Here is a 17454-nt window from a genome sequence, read left to right as displayed (position 1 = left end):
ATGGAAATTATGGTCAGACATGGTGAAATGGTAGGATCTGGTTTGGGTGGTTCCAGGTTCAATTGAGGTACTGCTGCATTGGTGGGCTAGTTATAAATTCAAAAAGGTGATCTAACCATTGTGGAAAGTTGTTCCCGTAGCTGTTATGTGGTCAGTTTGGAAAGCTAGGAATGAATGCCTTTTTTTATCAAAAGAGTGTCTATGGGTTTGATTTGGCTGAGTTGGTGAAAGTGAGGATAGCTCTGTGGTGTAAGCATAGCTATAGAGGTTTGCAGTATTTTGTGGAGGACATTGTATATAATCTCGATAGGATCAAAGTCTGATTGAGGTCGTGGTTTGTAGGTTTTGTGTGGATGTAGGGCTACAGTCTGGTTTGTGTTGATTTGTGGGGTGAAGATCTGCAATTCTGATTTGATCTGTTGATTTGCTGGGGTTGGGTTGTTATGTGGGTTTTGTAGCCCAGGAGCTCTGCTTTGGTTTAGTTCTTGGTTCATTTTGTTGTGTTGCTGTAGTGAAGGTCTGTTGGTGCTGGGTCTGCTATTTGGTTGCTATGCATAGGTTGATGCTGGGAAGGTCTGTGGGTCTTATTTGGTTGCTATGCACCGGTTCTTATTTGGCTGCAGTGAAGCTCTGTTTGGTTGCTATTATCTGATTACTTTACCAAGGTCACTAGCAAGGTTTGTTCTGGTTTTGAGCCAGGAGCTGTGTGGTGGTCTGTTTGTGTTTGTAAAGATGGATTGAGTATGATTATGGTGCAATCCTCCAAAATGGTGTATGCTACAATCTAAACACTTTGAAGGATCCCTATATCTATGCTGTTACTAGGCCTAGCAGTGGGCTGTTATTTTGGGTCGGTGTGCTTTGCTTTGGTAGATGATCTGTTCTGCTGTTGCATTGGATTACTTTTGTTGATCGCTTCTTTGTTTTTCTTCTTCTTGGGTTTGGTTCCTCACGAAACTCCTGGGGTGAGCTAGTTTGCTGCTCTCTCCCTCCTTTTTTGATGTAATCTCTTTTGTTGTATAGTTTTTGCATCAATAAAGGTTCTCTTTTTGCTGATAAAAAAAAAAAAGTTTTTGGCTTCTCATAACTTCAACAATAGAGCTATCCAACTAGAAATAATCAAAACAAAAACTCATACATAATTTGTATACATAATGATTTGACTAATTATATACATTTCACTTCAAAATAAAATACTATTAAAAATGAATTTATTTACGATAATGACATTGCCACATCATTTTTGTTAAGTTTGTGTATGAATTTTATATATGTTTATAATATATTTTTTTTTAATTTTATAATATCAAAACTATCTCTTCAGACATTACAAAAAAAAAAAAAAAAACATTTATAAAATGTTAATTTCGTAATATAACATTAAACAAATTCTTTTAAATAATTTTTTTTCTATAATTTAACAAAACAAGATAATAGATAATCAATATTACTTTTCTTTCTTTTACTTATTTCTTTAATTTATTCAATTCTCCCCCCCCTCCCTCTTAACTCCTGTAACATTTTTGTTCTTCTTTCGCCTAAATTTCCAAACATATCGATAATAATTGCTCACCACCACTAATCAGCAATCCGATTCATACAAAATATGAATATTAAAATGTATGAATATGGAATTAATCTTCCAAGGCAGACTTGGAAATTCTTCCTTACCTTGTGTTTTGTTAATGAATTTTGGTAGAAACTTATAAATAAATAAAAAAAAAATGAAAAAAAAAATGTGAAATGTAACTATATTTCACTCACCTTTTCATTTCCTTTTTTAAATTCTTATCATAATCCATAAATCAAATACGACCTTATGCGATTCTTACTCAGGGGTTATAAGTTGCATTTGGGCTAGTCCTAACTTTGTTTGAGTCCAAGGCAAAATCTAAGAAGTAGGATTTTCATATATATATATATATATATTTGATTTAATTATACTTCTAATTCTGGTAATTTCATTAAATTTCATTCTAGTCTTTAAAGTTTTAAATTGAACAATTTAACTCCTACACTTTAACTTTAGTTTTAATTTGGTCATTTTGTTCAAAATTCTGTTATTTTGTTTCTACATTTTTTTTTTTTTTGATCAAGAAAGAAAAGGAAACTTTATTGATGAGATGAGAAAAAACAAGAAACAATATACATCAATAAAGGAGGGAAGTGCAAAAGACATTATAGCTAACACTCCATAATCCTAACTAGGTTGGCACCAAGGAGGAAGCACAATCATCTGCTAGCACTAAACTCACAGATTGGCGAGAAACCAATCCAAAACAGAGAAACAAAACGAAAAACAGAAATAAAAACCACCCAACCACACAGCCTTCCAAATCTGCCAACTCCATCCCCAACAAACTCCAGCAATTTATAGCCCAAAACTGCAGCAATCTCCTAGCAACAGTAAGAAATTAACACTCAAGGTAGCCACAAACTGCACCATGAATTGCCCTATGCACTCTATCAGATGAGCAACATAAAAAGCAACCTTACACCAGCAGCAGACAGCAGTATACAACAGCATACCAAACCAAAACCATGTCTTCAATACAACTGTTGTATGCTACTATAGGACAGTAACTATATGCCTTACACCAGATAACAAAAACAGAACAGAGCTCCAACACAGTTGATCACAAAAACACAAACAGATACTCTCCTAGCAACACTAAGTAATTAACACCCAAGGTAGCCACAAAACTTCCCCTTGCTGCCCTATGTGCTCTATCAGATGAGCAACATAAAATGCACCCAAAACCATATCTTCTACATCAGCAGACCAAAACCAAAAACCATGTCTTATGTAGTCATACAACAGCTGTTGTATGCTGCCATAGCACAACAGCAAACAACAACAGCATACCATAACCACAGCAGCATATAACCATGACTTCTACAACAGCAGACCAAAACCAAAACCAAAACCATAGGACAACAGCATACAACAGCAGCATACCAGAACCACACCAGCAATATGCCTTATACTAGATCTTAGCAAAACAGAACAGAACTTCAGCACAGATGATCACAAAAACACAGACAGATACTGTCCAGAAGCCTCGACCTGAATTTATGTAACTAGCAACAGAACATCAAAAACATCAACACCAGCAACAGAACAACAACATCAACAGTAAGCCTTAACCAGTCTTTACGCAACCAACAACAGAATATCAACACCAGGAACATAACAACAGCACCAGAACAGTGGCAGCAGTAAAATAGAGCAACAGAATAATCAGAGCAACAACAATACTACCAGCCAAACATTAAATACACAACCTTATTTGATTTAAATTGGAGACAAAATCTTGGATGAAATATAAATTACCATCAGAATGGTTTTTCAACCAAACTGCGATTCTAACCTTAATAAGCTCAGTGATCTTCAAGAAGTTGAGTTGGGCGCTATTGAAAACACAATCATTCCTGAGCTTCCAAATTGACCAAACAACAGCGAGTGGGATGACTTTCCATATCTGTAATTATTTCTTCTTAAATTTTGTGCCAAGCCACCAATCAAACAAATCCACAACAGAGCCAAGGCAAACCCAAGAAAGGCCCCGCCAATTAATGATAGCAGACTAAATTTTCCAGCTAAAGGGGCAAAGAAGCAAAACATGATTGGTCTCCAAGTCAAATTTGCAGAAGATGCACTGAGTAGCATCGTCCCCCTGAGCACTCCAATATGATGAAGGAACACAGACGTTTTTACTCGTCCTTTCCAAACTAGCCAAGAGAAGAATTGGACTTTTGGTGGTGAGATGTTATTCTAAATGAATCTGGGCATAAACAAATCAGGACCTCTGTTGGACTGCCACCAGCAGAACAAATCCTTTGCTTTGAAGACACCCTGAGATGAAGCTTTCCAACTCATTCTATCCTTCATTCCATGCCTTAATGATGACCCATTTCCCAGTAAAACTTGCATATTATGAACTGATTCATCTTCCCAGGCTAATAGAGGTCTCCTAAAACTGAGATTCCAGTTAGAAGAGCTAGATTTTCTAACAATGAATTCTAACCGAGATCCATTTTTATCAGAAGAAAGACTAAAAAGCCAAAGAAATTTAGACTGAAGGCATTCAGTCCCTACCCAGATATCCTTCCAGAAAGATATGCTAGCCCCATTACCAATTACTACTTTTGAATTAGTCAGAAAGAAATTGAATAAAGCAGGATTTTCTAAAGCAAGGCCCATAATGTCCTTCCAAATCGATGAGCAAATAGTAATTGTGCCTTGAGAATGGTACCAACTACCTGTTCTGGTACTATTCTTGCTGCAGATTAATCTTCTCCAAAGAGCTTGCTTTTCATTATAGAACCTCCACCACCATTTAGCAAGAAGACAAATATTGACTTGACCCAAACTTCTTACACCTAAACCTCCTTGCTTCTTTGTCAGTGAAACATCCTTCCAACTAATCATGTGAACCTTTCTTTTGACATCTGAATCACTCTAAAGGAAAGAAGCTTGAACTTTATCCACCTCTTTGATTACACAGTTTGGCATTTTAAACAAGGAGAGGTAGAAAATTGGAAGGCTAGATAATGTGGATTTGGTGAGGATGAGTCTACTGGCAAATGATAGAAACCTCTTATTCCATCTTGGGAGTTTGCTCTTAAATTTGTCCAAAACTGGTTTCCAAGTGGCTTTCCTTCTGGGATTGGCAGCAAGAGGAGGCCCAAGATACTTTAAAGTTAGTTTATGATTAATGCAATTCGATGTGGACAAAAAAATATTGATTAAAGCCTTAGAGACACCAATACCACAAACTGTACTCTTGTGGAAATTTATTTTTAGCCCTGACATAATTTTGAAGCACCGAAGCATTCTCTTCAAGGTTGTGATCTCTAGTAAATCAGCTTTACACAAGAGAATGGTGTCATCAGCAAATTGGAGGTGAGTGAAGTGCAAGCTAGTGGGACCAGCAACAGCCCCTTTAATTAAGCCCAAGTCCTTAGCTTTGGTTAGAAGCAGATTTAACCCCTTTTGCAACAATGTTATAAAGAAAGGGTGAAAGTGGATCGCCCTGTCTAAGCCCTCTTTGTGGTCGAAATTCATCTATGGGTGAGCCATTGACAAGAATGGAAATGCTAGCAGTTGATAAACAGGATTTCATCCAACCCAAGCATTTTGAAACAAAACCAAACTTGATAAACAAATCAGAAAGGAACTCCCAATTTACAGTATCAAAGGCTTTTTCAAAATCAAGCTTTATGATCATCCCTTGGGTATTGGATTTTTTCCACCAATCTATAATCTCATTAGCAATGAGCACACCATCCAAAATACTCCTGCCTCCTAGGAAGGCAGACTGTGCTTCACTTACTATGCTAGGTAAAACAAGATTGAATCTGCGAGAGAGAACCTTGGAAAGAATCTTATAGACAGAGCTAATCAGGCTAATGGGTTTGAAATCAGATAAAGACAAGGGGTTTTCCTTTTTTGGGATGAGACTGATAAAAGAGCAATTGAGGCCCCCAGCTAAAATTCCATTCTCATGAAATTCCAACATAAACTTCAGAATGTCATGCTTCATAATTTTCCAACACTTTTGGAGACAAAATAAGTTGAAGCCATCAGGACCTGGGGCTTTATTCCCATCACAGTCTTTAATGGCAGCCCAAACTTCATCTTCAGTGAATACACTTTCCAACATGGTAGATTCATTGCTAAGGGTATTAATAGACTTAAATTGCCCCCCCGCCCCCCCAGTTTAGGCCTAATTTTCCAACGCTCAACATAAAGATTTTTGAAATGATTCACTATTGCTTGTTTGACTTCTCCAGGTTGCACCACTGAAACCCCATTAACCTCAATTGAGTCAAGTGAGTTCCTATTTTGTCTACTAGTGGCAGTAATATGGAAGAACCTGGTGTTCTTGTGACCCTTCAGTGCCTAACTGAGCTTAGATTTCTAGAGCCAGAGCCTTTCCTTCAATATTCTCAATTTCCATACTTCCCCCAATAAGTCATTTCTTTGGTCAGATTCATCAACATGGAGTGGTCTTTCCTCAGCTATTAGATCCCATGAGTGAAGTTCAGCTTCCTTCTCTTTAAGTTTTTCATTGATGTTACCAAATACTTCCTTGTTCCAAACTTTCAGGCAAAGTTTTAAGGATTGCAATTTCTTTTTTAAAATAAATCTTGCCCAGCCCTCCAAACTAGGATTTTCCCAATTTTGCTTGACTGTTTGTAAGAAACTGGGATGCTTGGTCCAAGCATTGGTGAACCTACAGGGTCTAGGTCCCCAATCTCTGTCATCTTCCATTAGTATAATAGGGCAGTGATCAGACAAGGTTCTGGATAATCCCCAAAGTTTGAATGTAAATAATTCAAGCCATTCAGGGTTAAGAATAAATCTATCAATTCTGCTCCACCTAAATCTGTCCTGAGAATTGCCCCACGTGTATTTTCTGCCCAGCATTGGCAAATCCACCCCTTGAATCCTTTCAATAAAATCCCCAAAATCCTTCATCCCAACATCCCTCCTAACACAACACTTCCTTTCCCCAATAAATCTAACTTCATTGAAGTCTTCCCCCAATGCACCATGGATAGATAAAAGAGCTTTCAATATTAATTAAGGTTTTCCATAGCAGCCTCCTGTTTAGCATATCACTGGGAGCATAGACATTAACAATATTACAAATGAAGTTTGAAGAGGTGGTACCTGAAAGTAAGATGGAAGTCTTACTACAGCAACAAGCTAACAGAGTGAAAAACTCTGGTTTCCAAACACACAGAAGACTCCTGCATTTCCTGTTGCGTCCACTACCATGTACTCCATCTGATTCCTAGGCCATAGTGACAAATGATTCTGACATTTCTGCTCTCTTTGTTTCTTGAATTAACATGAAATCCACTTTTCTGAGATTAATCAGCTCCTTTAATTTCCTTTTTTTCTCAGGTTTCCCCAATCCTCTGACATTCCATGACATTAACTTCATCAACACACAAGATAAGACTCCCAAGCCACCATATCCAACAAATCAGGGCTGCTTAGCAATATCCAATTGCTCCTTTCTCACCAAGTCCTGTTTTTCAAGTTCCATAATCTGCTCTACTACGTCTTTTTCATCTACTTCACAATTTAATCCGAGAAGCTTCCCAATTCGTAGAGTTACTTGAGCTTCATTTAGAAGATGCCTTCCTTTGCTTGATCTGCTAGTTAAAGAGATTGAATCAGATAATGCCTGGGACGTAGCTCGGAAGAGAACGCCCTTTTTGATTAGGTTTCCTCTAATTGCCATGGCTTTGACTCTCCTTGAAGCTTTTCCAGGGCGTTTCATCACTGAATGATGATTGCCCCTGATCTCCTTTGCTTTACTGACTTCAGTCTTCAGCTTTGAGTGTCTACAATTAACCTCCACTGACTGTAATAAAGGAAGATGGACATGTGAACTTTGCAACCCAGAGTTGATGGCTTCAACTGATCTTACTAGGCCCACTTTGTTAAGAGCATGAATGGGTTAAGTTCTGGAGTGATTAAAATTATCCAGCTGATCTGGGCCTAAAAACACTTCTAAGTTTACATTGGACTGAGAGGAAGGTGGCCCACTCAAGCTTTTCAAAAAACATGAAGTAGCCACATGTCCATCGACTTTTGGACTTCTGCCATCATCATTAAGGATCCTCTAAAGTGATTTTTTCTTAAAGTTTTCTAGAGAGTGTGATTGTGTGGTTGAGATTTACTGGCAAGTCACATCAGAAAAGTTGATGTGACTTGCTAGTAAATCTCAACCACACAGTAGAGGATCCTTGGTCTCATCATTGAGACAGTTGCAATCTGATAACAGTGCCTCCTTCCTCATGCATGTGCCTCCAGTATTGATCGTTCCCAAGCCACTAACCGTCTCATGTATTACCAAGACAGCCAGAAGCCTATCCTTGTCTGCCGTATCAGCTTCCTTCTTCTGAGAAGATGTACATCTGTCAGCTCCCAGACTCTTCACCCTCTCCAAGTCATCACCAATTGCCACATCATCATCATCTTCTGTAAGGGGCACACCATTATCAACACAGTGTTCAACGCCTCTGTTTATACTAACAGAGTTGTCGTTCCTCAAAGGACTAGCAGAGCTGCTTGGATTTTGCATAACAACTATTTGTTCTTCACAAACTCTGATCTGGTAAAGTTTGCCTTTGCAGTCCAAAGTTATCACCTGGTTAATGCAGTTCAAAACTTTGGTTGCTATTCGAATTTTTCCACAGCAAAGAGATGACATGTCAAGAGTAGCTCTATCAATCTCAATAACATCACCCCATAACATGCCTATATTTTTAAATTTGTTAAAACTAAAATGTATTCTCATTTTAGTTCAAAACTTTGGTTGAAACTAACAAATGTTTCAAATTTGTTAACTTTAATCCAACGGAATGAACAAATTAAAATTAAATTTAAAATATAAGAATAAAACTGTTCAATTTGAAGCTATATGGATCAAAGTAAAATTTGATTGCTTTGAAATTATTTTCATTCCACAAATGTTAAATTTTTTAAAAGGTTTTCACTAAAATGAGAATACATTTCCCATTTACCATTTTCGTGAGATTTTACCATAAATTTATAAAGAAACCAACTGAAAAAACAAAGTCTTATAATTGATTAATAACAAAATAAAATAGGTGAAAAGTCCGCTGGGTATTTATTTATTTATTTGGTGACAAGAACAATTTGGAAAATATTTTTGTGAGAAATATTTTTGTTATTTTTGGGGACATTTTGTTTTTAATTTTTATTAACAATTATCTGTTGAATTTTCATCTGTGTGAAATTTTATCAGTTGAAATTTATTGCGTGATCTATTGAATTTTTACACCTCTATTTTCTTGTTTTTTTTTTCCCTCTCTATTTGTTTCTCTATAAACCCACTTCTACGTGTGTAAACTCGGCCCAACCTACCTGAGCCTGGACTCGGGCCAACCCACTGTTGGGCTTTGCGGGCTCCCTCCAATTTTCAGGCGAGGCCACTTGGAAAAATCTCAGCCTAGGCTCAGGCCCAAGTCCACCCAAAATCGGGCCATGTCACCGGGCCTAGGCTTAGGCTTGGGCCGAGTCTAATTATTTTATTTTATTTTATTTTCACAAAAATAGCTTGAAAATGATATTAGGCCTCGGGCGGACCTTGGAGTGGGCTTTGAGCGGGCTGAGCCCCAAAACACATAGCCTAGGGCTAGGGTTATAGGATGGGCTCAGCTCGGGCTTGGGCTACGTGTAGGTCGCGGGCCGATGGTCCAATTTTACATCCTTATTAGAGGTATAAATTCGGCCTGGCCTGCCCGGGCCCAGGCTAGGGTCGATCCATAGTCAGTCCTCACGGGCTCTTGTCAATTTCGAGTCGACCCAGGCCGAAACCCATTCAAAATCGGCCCACGGATCGAGCTCTGGCTAAGTAGTTAGGCCTAGGCTTGGGCTCAGGCTTAGGGCAAGCCCAACTATATTTTTATTTAAAAAAAATAAAAAATCAGCAAAATTTTTTTTTCCTCACCAAAATAATTTGAAAATGATATTGAGCCTCGGACGGACTGGACCTGGAAGCGGGGTGGTGAGCCAGGCTAGGCCCTCAAGCACATGGCCCTGGCCTAGGGTCATAGGCTAGGCTCGAGCTCAGGCCTAAGCGGGCTGGACTGCAGGCCGGTAGGCCTATTTTACACCTCTACATATTACTCTTTTCTCTTTTCTTGATCTATTGAATTTTCATGTGACAACAGTAATAGAATTTTTAAAAAATAAAATCACTCTATTTGTGAAAGCAATAATTAATATACATAATGGGAATGTATATAAATTTATAGGAAGAAGATTTGCCAAATGTTCACAGAGGAAGAGGTGGATCAGAGTATGAATATATACGAGTAGAAGCATACAAATGAGACAAACAAATAACTAATAAAAAAGAGGAAGGAATCACATGGCAAGGTGATCGCAAAGAATGAAAGCAAAAATTGTTGAGAACTTCATCATCAGTTACTGCAATTCCATCTTGAGGTAGACACACAACTAAGGTAGTGTCGCTAGATGCAACGATCGTTTCCATTTTCTGCTCTAAAAAGCATTACCAGTCCCACTGTAAATCTAAAGCATTCATCACCAGGAGCAAAAAAAAAAAAAAAAAAAAAAAAAAAAAAAAAAAGGAAATTAGGGTTTCCACGAACAAAATAAGGTGTTCATCGATATACAAATTTCAATAACGGAAGAGAGAGAGAGAGAGAGAGAAAGTTTTTACATGCTCTTGAAATGGGGTAGGTGGAGGAACAAACCTCTCTCTCTCTCTCTCTCTCTCTCTCTCTCTATCTCTTCTCTTCCCAAATTAACTAGCCGTGGAGGCCGCAGAGTTTAAGCCCTGGCCCTCTGTATCGCCCAGATCTTCCAACTCACCCGCGAGCTCGACCACTATAGCGACGATTTGGTGATTGGTTATGATGCGTTAACTTCGCCGAAACTGGATTTGTCATGACCCGAGCTCACCCCTAGAGGTTTGAATCATAGCCGGTCAATAATTATAAGATTACCTATGGTCTCAAACAGAATTCAAATTATATTTAAATATATGGGGCCAGAAGCAAAAGTAGAATAATAAAATTTGTCTAATGAGCTTATGCATAAGTGGCATGAACAAAAACATTTTATATGTTAACAACTCACATCTGATCATATATATATATATATATATATATAAATATTACACATATCCATAAATCATTCCACACAAGTACAAAACATTATCTTACAACACTTAAGGGTTAAAGCACAAAACATGGTCAAACATAATCGACAAAAACAAAAGGAACAAAGCCTCATCCAAGAGGCGCTTTAGGGTTAACTTCACAAAACTCGATAACTTCAGACTCCTCTAAGGCTGGGCATCTGGCTTCTCACCTACATACATATATATAATGGAGTGAGCTAAAACCCAATGAATAACATCAGACTAAAGAGGTTATATGAATAAGTTTTAATACATAACGTAATTAATCTCATACCTAAATTCCGGTCATAGCGAAACAACCTGGGGTCCAAAACATAACAGAACGACCTCTGGTCTAACATATACATAAGTACAGAATGGAACAAATTATACTTAGAGGAACGATCGTGGGTCCAATCAATTACAACTGTATAATGACCATTAGGTCCACACATAACAGATATCCAAACTTATCAGATATTCAGAACGACCTTAGGTCCATCGTATTAACTATACAGAACGACATTGAGTCCATTTCAAATATATGGAATGACCTGAGATTCAACATATACATTCTTATCCCATTAATCACATTTATAGATATTATATATTCAGACAAATAGATGGCTAATTCATAACACGAAATCATAGGTTTGGGAAAATATACTGTAACAACCCAAATTTTTAATTATTCTATAGAATTTATACTAATATTATTTAATCTCAGTTCGGGAAATATATAATTTATCATATATTATTATGCGTAATTTTGTAAAATAATATAATTATTAAAAGTTTAGGGATCAAAATATAAATAATAACAATATAGATAATAATAATAGTAATAATAGGTGTGGTACTAGAATAAACAATTAATTTTCTGTTGGTATATAATAAAGTGTAATTTAATTAGAAATTAAATTAATTTATATAATTATATTAAAATATTGGATCAAATAGTAATTATCTTAATATCTATCAAGGATAAGAACGAATCTGTGAAATCATTATCAAATCTGCCACGTAGCGCCTTATTCCCCTATAAATAAGGAGGCGTGTCACACCTAGAGAGAAACGAAGAGAAGAAAAAGAAAGAGAGAAAAGAAAGAAAGAAAAAGGAAGAGAGAAAAAAAGAAAGAATAGTGGAAGCTGAAAGGGTTTGTGATGGTAGAAAGAAAGTGTAAGATATTAAAGTTAAGGTGAGTTATATTATACCTTGAGTCATTAAAATGTATTTTATGTATGTTTTGACTTATCAAAATCTGTTTTATACCAGTTATGTTTTATTAGCATATTAATAAAAGTTATGTTTTATAAATATTTTAGTTACGTGGTTTTATTTCTGAACCCTATTTGCTTAAAAAGAAACTCATGGATATGTTTGTTTATATTTTAAAGAATATTTAGCTATGACCTTATATACAATTATGTTTTGTAAGTATCACCACGGAAGTCCCACGCCTTGGGGGACTTAAATAACCATTGGCCTCTGTTTGGTTACCTTGTGGCTCTCTGATCCATTGACCTCTGTTCTGTGCAGACCAAAATGCTGTGCGGAACTAAGTGCTACACTATTGTGGGAGCCACCTCTTGAATCCGTTCCTCTGTTCTGTGCGGACCAAAGTGCTGTGCGGAGCTAAGTGCTACACTATTGTGGGAGCCACCTCTAGAATCCGTACGAGCCACCTCTTGAATCTGTGCCTCTGTTCTGACTGTCACTTTTGTGACCTCTGTTCTGTTCTGTACTGTTCTATACCGTGGTTATGGTTATATATTTACATAATTTATGTATTTCAGTTTCTGCCACTTAAATGAAAATAATCTCGGTTTTGCTACTTAAAGGATTATTTGTTCCGACTAAAGTATCTTAAATGTTTTGGCCTAACTAACTATCCATGGTTATTTCGTGTCACTTATACTTTTGGTATAATATTTCTCACTCTGCCATGTGCTTATAGCTGTTTACCAATTTTCAAGAAATAATGCAATTCAGAAATAGCTTTTGAAAAGTCTTAGACGCGAGGTTGCGGAGTATACACACATAGCACTTTTATGATATGTTTTTCTATATAAATATCGGCCTTTTTGGTCAGTATATTTTGTAATAAAAATAGAAGCTCCAATAATTATTTTGGTACCCTTATTTAAATATTACTTCCGCTCGCGTTATTTGATTTGTTTAAGAATTGGTCGTAGGTAACCTCAGTTACTGGCCATTACGATGCTTAATCCTTGGGTACATGGAGCGGGTCGTGACAAGTGGTATCAGAGCAATGGTTTATAAAAAAAAAAAATTATCATTGGAGCATAGGACACGCGCACATTTAAGAACTGGGATAACGGGTAATTAGTACCAAATTATTATATTTTGTTCGTCGATTTAATTATATTATAATTTTATATGATTATATATATTTAATAATTTTTTTTTTAGTGTGCCTAATTTGTGAAAGATATTAGATATAATTTATATTTGTTATAGTAAAAGAAGGATAAGAACAGAAGGATGTCGGCCTCGAGCACCTACCAAAATTATAATATAATTAAATACATATAATTTTCAGTTCGGTATTCAAAAAAAAATTATTTTGATGTTTTTTTAAAAGTGGGTTCAAATTATAAAGATACTAATTTTGAAACTATTTCTCATCAATGAAAAGTTCATCTCAAATTTTTTCAATTCTTGCATATAATTCTGTCATTGTGTTCCCATTTTTATTTATTTTTATCGTAAACAAAAGAGTGAAAAGTTTTTAAAGTCGCTCCTTATTTCTTATTTTGGCCCAAACCAATTTTTGACAATTAGACAGTGAGTTACTTTTGGTAAAGTTTTTTTTAGGTAATATTTTCTATTAGACTAATCATCTAATACATATATTTATCAGAGTGCGCAGCGGATAGCTTGCACATATGATAAATTTCGAGGACGAAATTTTAAAAGAGAGGAAGATTGTAACAACCCAAATTTTTTATTATTCTGTAGAATTTATACTAATATTATTTAATCTCAGTTCGAAAAATATATAATTTATTATATATTATTATGCGTAATTTTGTAAAATAATATAATTATTAAAAGTTTAGGGGTCAAGATATAAATAATAATATAGATAATACTAATAATAGTAATAATAGGTATGGTACTAGAATAAATAATTAATTTTCTATTGGTATACGATAAAGTATAATTTAATTAAAAATTAAATTAATTTATATAATTATATTAAAATATTAGATCAAATAGTAATTATCTTAAATATCTATCAAGGATAAGAACGAATGTGTGAAATCATTATTGAATCTGCCACGTAGTGCCTTATTCCCCTATAAATAGGGAGGCGTGTCACACCTGGAGAGAAACGAAGAGAAGAAAAAGAAAGAGAGAAAAGAAAGAAAGAAAAAGGAAGACAGAAAAGAAGAAAGAATAGTGGAAGCTGAAAGGGTTTGTGATAGTGGAAAGAAAGAGTAAGGTATTAAAGTTAAGGTGAGTTATATTATACCTTGAGTCATCAAAATGTATTTTACGTATGTTTTGACTTATCAAAATCTGTTTTATACCAGTTATGTTTTATTAATATATTAATAAAAGTTCTGTTTTATAAATATTTTAGTTATGTGGTTTTATTTTTGAACCCTATTTGCTTAAAAATAAACTCATGGATATGTTTGTTTATATTTTAAAGAATATTTGGCTATGACCTTATATACAATTATGTTTTGTAAGTACCACCACAGAAGTCCCACGCCTTGGGGGACTTAAATAACCATTGGCCTCTGTTTGGTTACCTTGTGGGTCTCTAATCCATTGACCTCTGTTCTGTGCGGAGTAAAGTGTTGTGCGGAACTAAGTGCTACACTATTGTGGGAGCCACCTCTAGAATCCGTACGAGCCACCTCTTGAATCCGTACCTCTGTTCTGTGCAGACCAAAGTGCTGTGCGGAGCTAAGTGCTACACTATTGTGGGAGCCACCTCTAGAATCCGTACGAGTCACCTCTTGAATCCGTACCTCTGTTCTGACTGTCACTTCTGTGACCTCTGTTCTGTTCTATACTGTTCTGTACCGTGGTTATGGCTATATATTTACATAATTTATGTATTTCAGTTTCTGCCACTTAGATGAAAATAATCTCGATTTTGCTACTTAAAGGATTATTTGTTCCGACTAAGGTATCTTAAATGTTTTGGCCTAACTAACTATCCATGGTTATTTCGTGTCCCTTATACTCTTGGTATAATATTTCTCACTCTGCCATGTGCTTATAGCTGTTTACCAATTTTCAAGAAACAATGCAATTCAGAAATAGTTTTTGGAAAGTCTTAGACACGGGGTTGCGGAGTATACACACACAGCACTTTTATGATATGTTTTTCTATGTAAATATTGGCCTTTTTGGTCAGTATATTTTGTAATAAAAATAGAAGCTCCAATAATTATTTTGGTACCCTTATTTAAATATTACTTCCGCTCGCGTTATTTGATTTGTTTAAGAATTGGCTGTAGGTAACCTCAGTTACTGGCCATCACGATGCTTAACCCTTGGGTACGGGGAGCGGGTCGTGACACATACCACATTGGTAATACTTAGAAAATAATGTACATGAAAATATATTTACTAAGATATTACTCACAATGATTTAGTTGTCAACATGCCCTCGTGAATGAACCTACACAATTCGTAACATACACATATTGAATTAGATTGCTTAATCGAATAATCCTTTAACTTATTCAATTCTTTTAAGTCTCATTCTAATTCATTGATTCATTAGGCAGGCCCAAATCATGCCTAAGAATGCTTGGAAGGAAGAGAGGATGCAAATATGAACAAAATATGACTTTTCAAAATATACTGAAATAGGGCACTTAGCTCGAGCGCAACATTGGGTGCTCGAGCGGACCACATGGTCTGCAAACGTGCTGGATGGTTCGAATCTAGGCTCGATGGTCACTCGAGCCAAAGTGAAAAACAAACTGAGGTCGCTCGAGCAGTCACTTATTTGCTCGATCTATGTGCAATGCTCTGCAAAAATATTGGATGGATTGTATGTGTGCTCAAGCAATAACTTGGTTGCTCAAGCTATGAGGCCAAATTTTGGGTTTCAAAACTAAAAGTTTGAGTTTCCAAACACTTTTTCAAAAGCGAAACTCATGCATGACTTGTTCTTTAAGCTTGAAAACTCTTCAATAAACATAAATACATGATCATTTGCAAATCCTTTATTCAAAACTCATCAATTTAGCAAAATTGAGCTCAAAACCTTTGTGCATGTAAGATTTTCAAACTTGTTTCTCTTGTACTCTTTAAGATATGAATTGAACTCTCATATTCATGAAGTAAAACTCTTGAAGCTTTAGAAATCAATGATGTATGGGCAAATTAGCTTCCAATTCAACATGGCTAACATAATTCAAACTCAAGATGGCAAAACTTAAAATAATCATGCATGCATGTAAAGCTATTACACTTTTTCATCTTTGAGCCAAATCCTTTCCAATTATTCATAAACAAGCACAATCTCTTCTTAATTGCATGACCTAGATGAATTATCTTTCTAAATTAAAGGTTAATTCCTTACCTGGAGCCTTGAATTACACCTATCCTTGCACAAACTTGAGTTTCTCAAGCAAAATCCTCAAGTTCTTTTTCAATCTCTCTCTCTCTAGATGAGAGTTCACTCTCTCTCTACAAAGTTTCTCCAACAAGTTTCAACTCAAGAATGAGCTTAAGGCTCTCATAAAACATATATATATATATATATATATTTGTGATTAGCTTAAGTTAAACAAGCTTAAGGATAATTAATCAAGGCTTAGAACAAATTAAACAAAGCTTCATTTAATCAAAACTTAATTTTTCTGAACTAAATCAAATTTTTCAATAGGCTCTAGAAATTATTCTATCCTTATTAAACTTTGAATTTTGGTTTCTAAAGCCATTAAGGCCTTCAATTTTGAATTCAAAATAGAAATCATAACAAATATTCCAACAATGAACAGATATACATACAAAATCACATTAAACACATAAGTAACATGCAAAATTAAATTAATAAAGGCATATTATGTAACAGAGTTGTCACAGTCTTCCTCCCTTAAGACGTTTGGTCCTCCAAACTTGCGTTACCTTGTGTCGGAAATAACTAGGAATATCTTTGTCTTATTTAATCTTCTTTCTCCCAAGTTGCTTATGTGCCATAGTGTTCTTTCCATTCTACTTCAACCATGGGGATTACTCTATTCCTTAATTGTTTCACTTGTTGGCCGATGATTTGGATCGATTTCTCTTCGTATTCCATATTATCATGAAGAGCTATCCGGTGGTGATCAATAACGTGGAATGGATCTCAGAGATAACCCCTTAACGTTGTCATGTGAAACACATTGTGCATTTGTTCTATCCCCAGTGGTAAAGCAATCCGGTACGCAACTAGACTGATCCTTTCCAATATCTGAAATGGCCCAATATACTGAGGTGATAACTTGCCTTTCTTGCATATCTTAGTTGACCCTTCATTAGAATTACTCGAATGAACACATGATCACCGAATTCATACTCAAGAGCCCTTCTTCTTTGATCCGTATACCTCTTTTGTCGGTTTTGTATAGTTTTAAGTATTTGCTGAACGATTTTGATCTTTTTCAGTAGTCATTTGCACAATCTTGGATCAAGAAAAATTATGTCCCCAACTTCTGTTCAACAGATCGGGGGTCTATATTTTCTGCCATACAAGGCTTCATACGGTGCCATACCAAT

The 17454-nt window shown here is 35.8% G+C and overlaps 2 protein-coding genes across 2 annotated transcripts; both read right to left on the bottom strand.

Moving 5' to 3' along the window:
• Positions 1–4964: 4964 nt before the first annotated feature.
• On the bottom strand, positions 4965–5666 carry LOC114256902 (uncharacterized). Its single transcript, XM_082923090.1, has one exon. It carries the CDS (start codon positions 5664–5666, stop codon positions 4965–4967), a length of 702 nt encoding a protein of 233 aa, XP_082779216.1.
• Positions 5667–5923: 257 nt separating this feature from the next.
• LOC145823602 (uncharacterized) lies at positions 5924–6796 on the bottom strand. Its single transcript, XM_082923089.1, has 3 exons — positions 6721–6796; positions 6629–6679; positions 5924–6543 (listed from the first exon to the last, which is right to left on the bottom strand). The coding sequence occupies exons 1-3, from the start codon at positions 6794–6796 to the stop codon at positions 5924–5926; spliced, it is 747 nt and encodes a 248-aa protein (XP_082779215.1).
• Positions 6797–17454: the final 10658 nt, after the last annotated feature.

The sequence above is a fragment of the Camellia sinensis genome, chromosome 4 (genome assembly GCF_055761805.1).
Source record: "Camellia sinensis isolate YWXY chromosome 4, ASM5576180v1, whole genome shotgun sequence".
Lineage (NCBI taxonomy): Eukaryota > Viridiplantae > Streptophyta > Magnoliopsida > Ericales > Theaceae > Camellia > Camellia sinensis.
Note: the sequence above shows the minus strand (reverse complement) of the source record. Positions and strands in the feature narration are given on the sequence as shown.

Bases quoted from the DNA above. Each gene is read 5' to 3' on its own strand.
- LOC114256902 (XM_082923090.1), bottom strand. From the start codon at position 5,666: ATGTTGGAAAGTGTATTCACTGAAGATGAAGTTTGGGCTGCCATTAAA.
- LOC145823602 (XM_082923089.1), bottom strand. From the start codon at position 6,796: ATGGAGTACATGGTAGTGGACGCAACAGGAAATGCAGGAGTCTTCTGT. The intron at 6,680-6,720 runs GTTAGCTTGTTG...TCTTACTTTCAG, and splicing joins AAACCAGAGTTTTTCACTCT to GTACCACCTCTTCAAACTTC. The intron at 6,544-6,628 runs GTGATATGCTAA...CATTGGGGGAAG, and splicing joins TGTTAATGTCTATGCTCCCA to ACTTCAATGAAGTTAGATTT.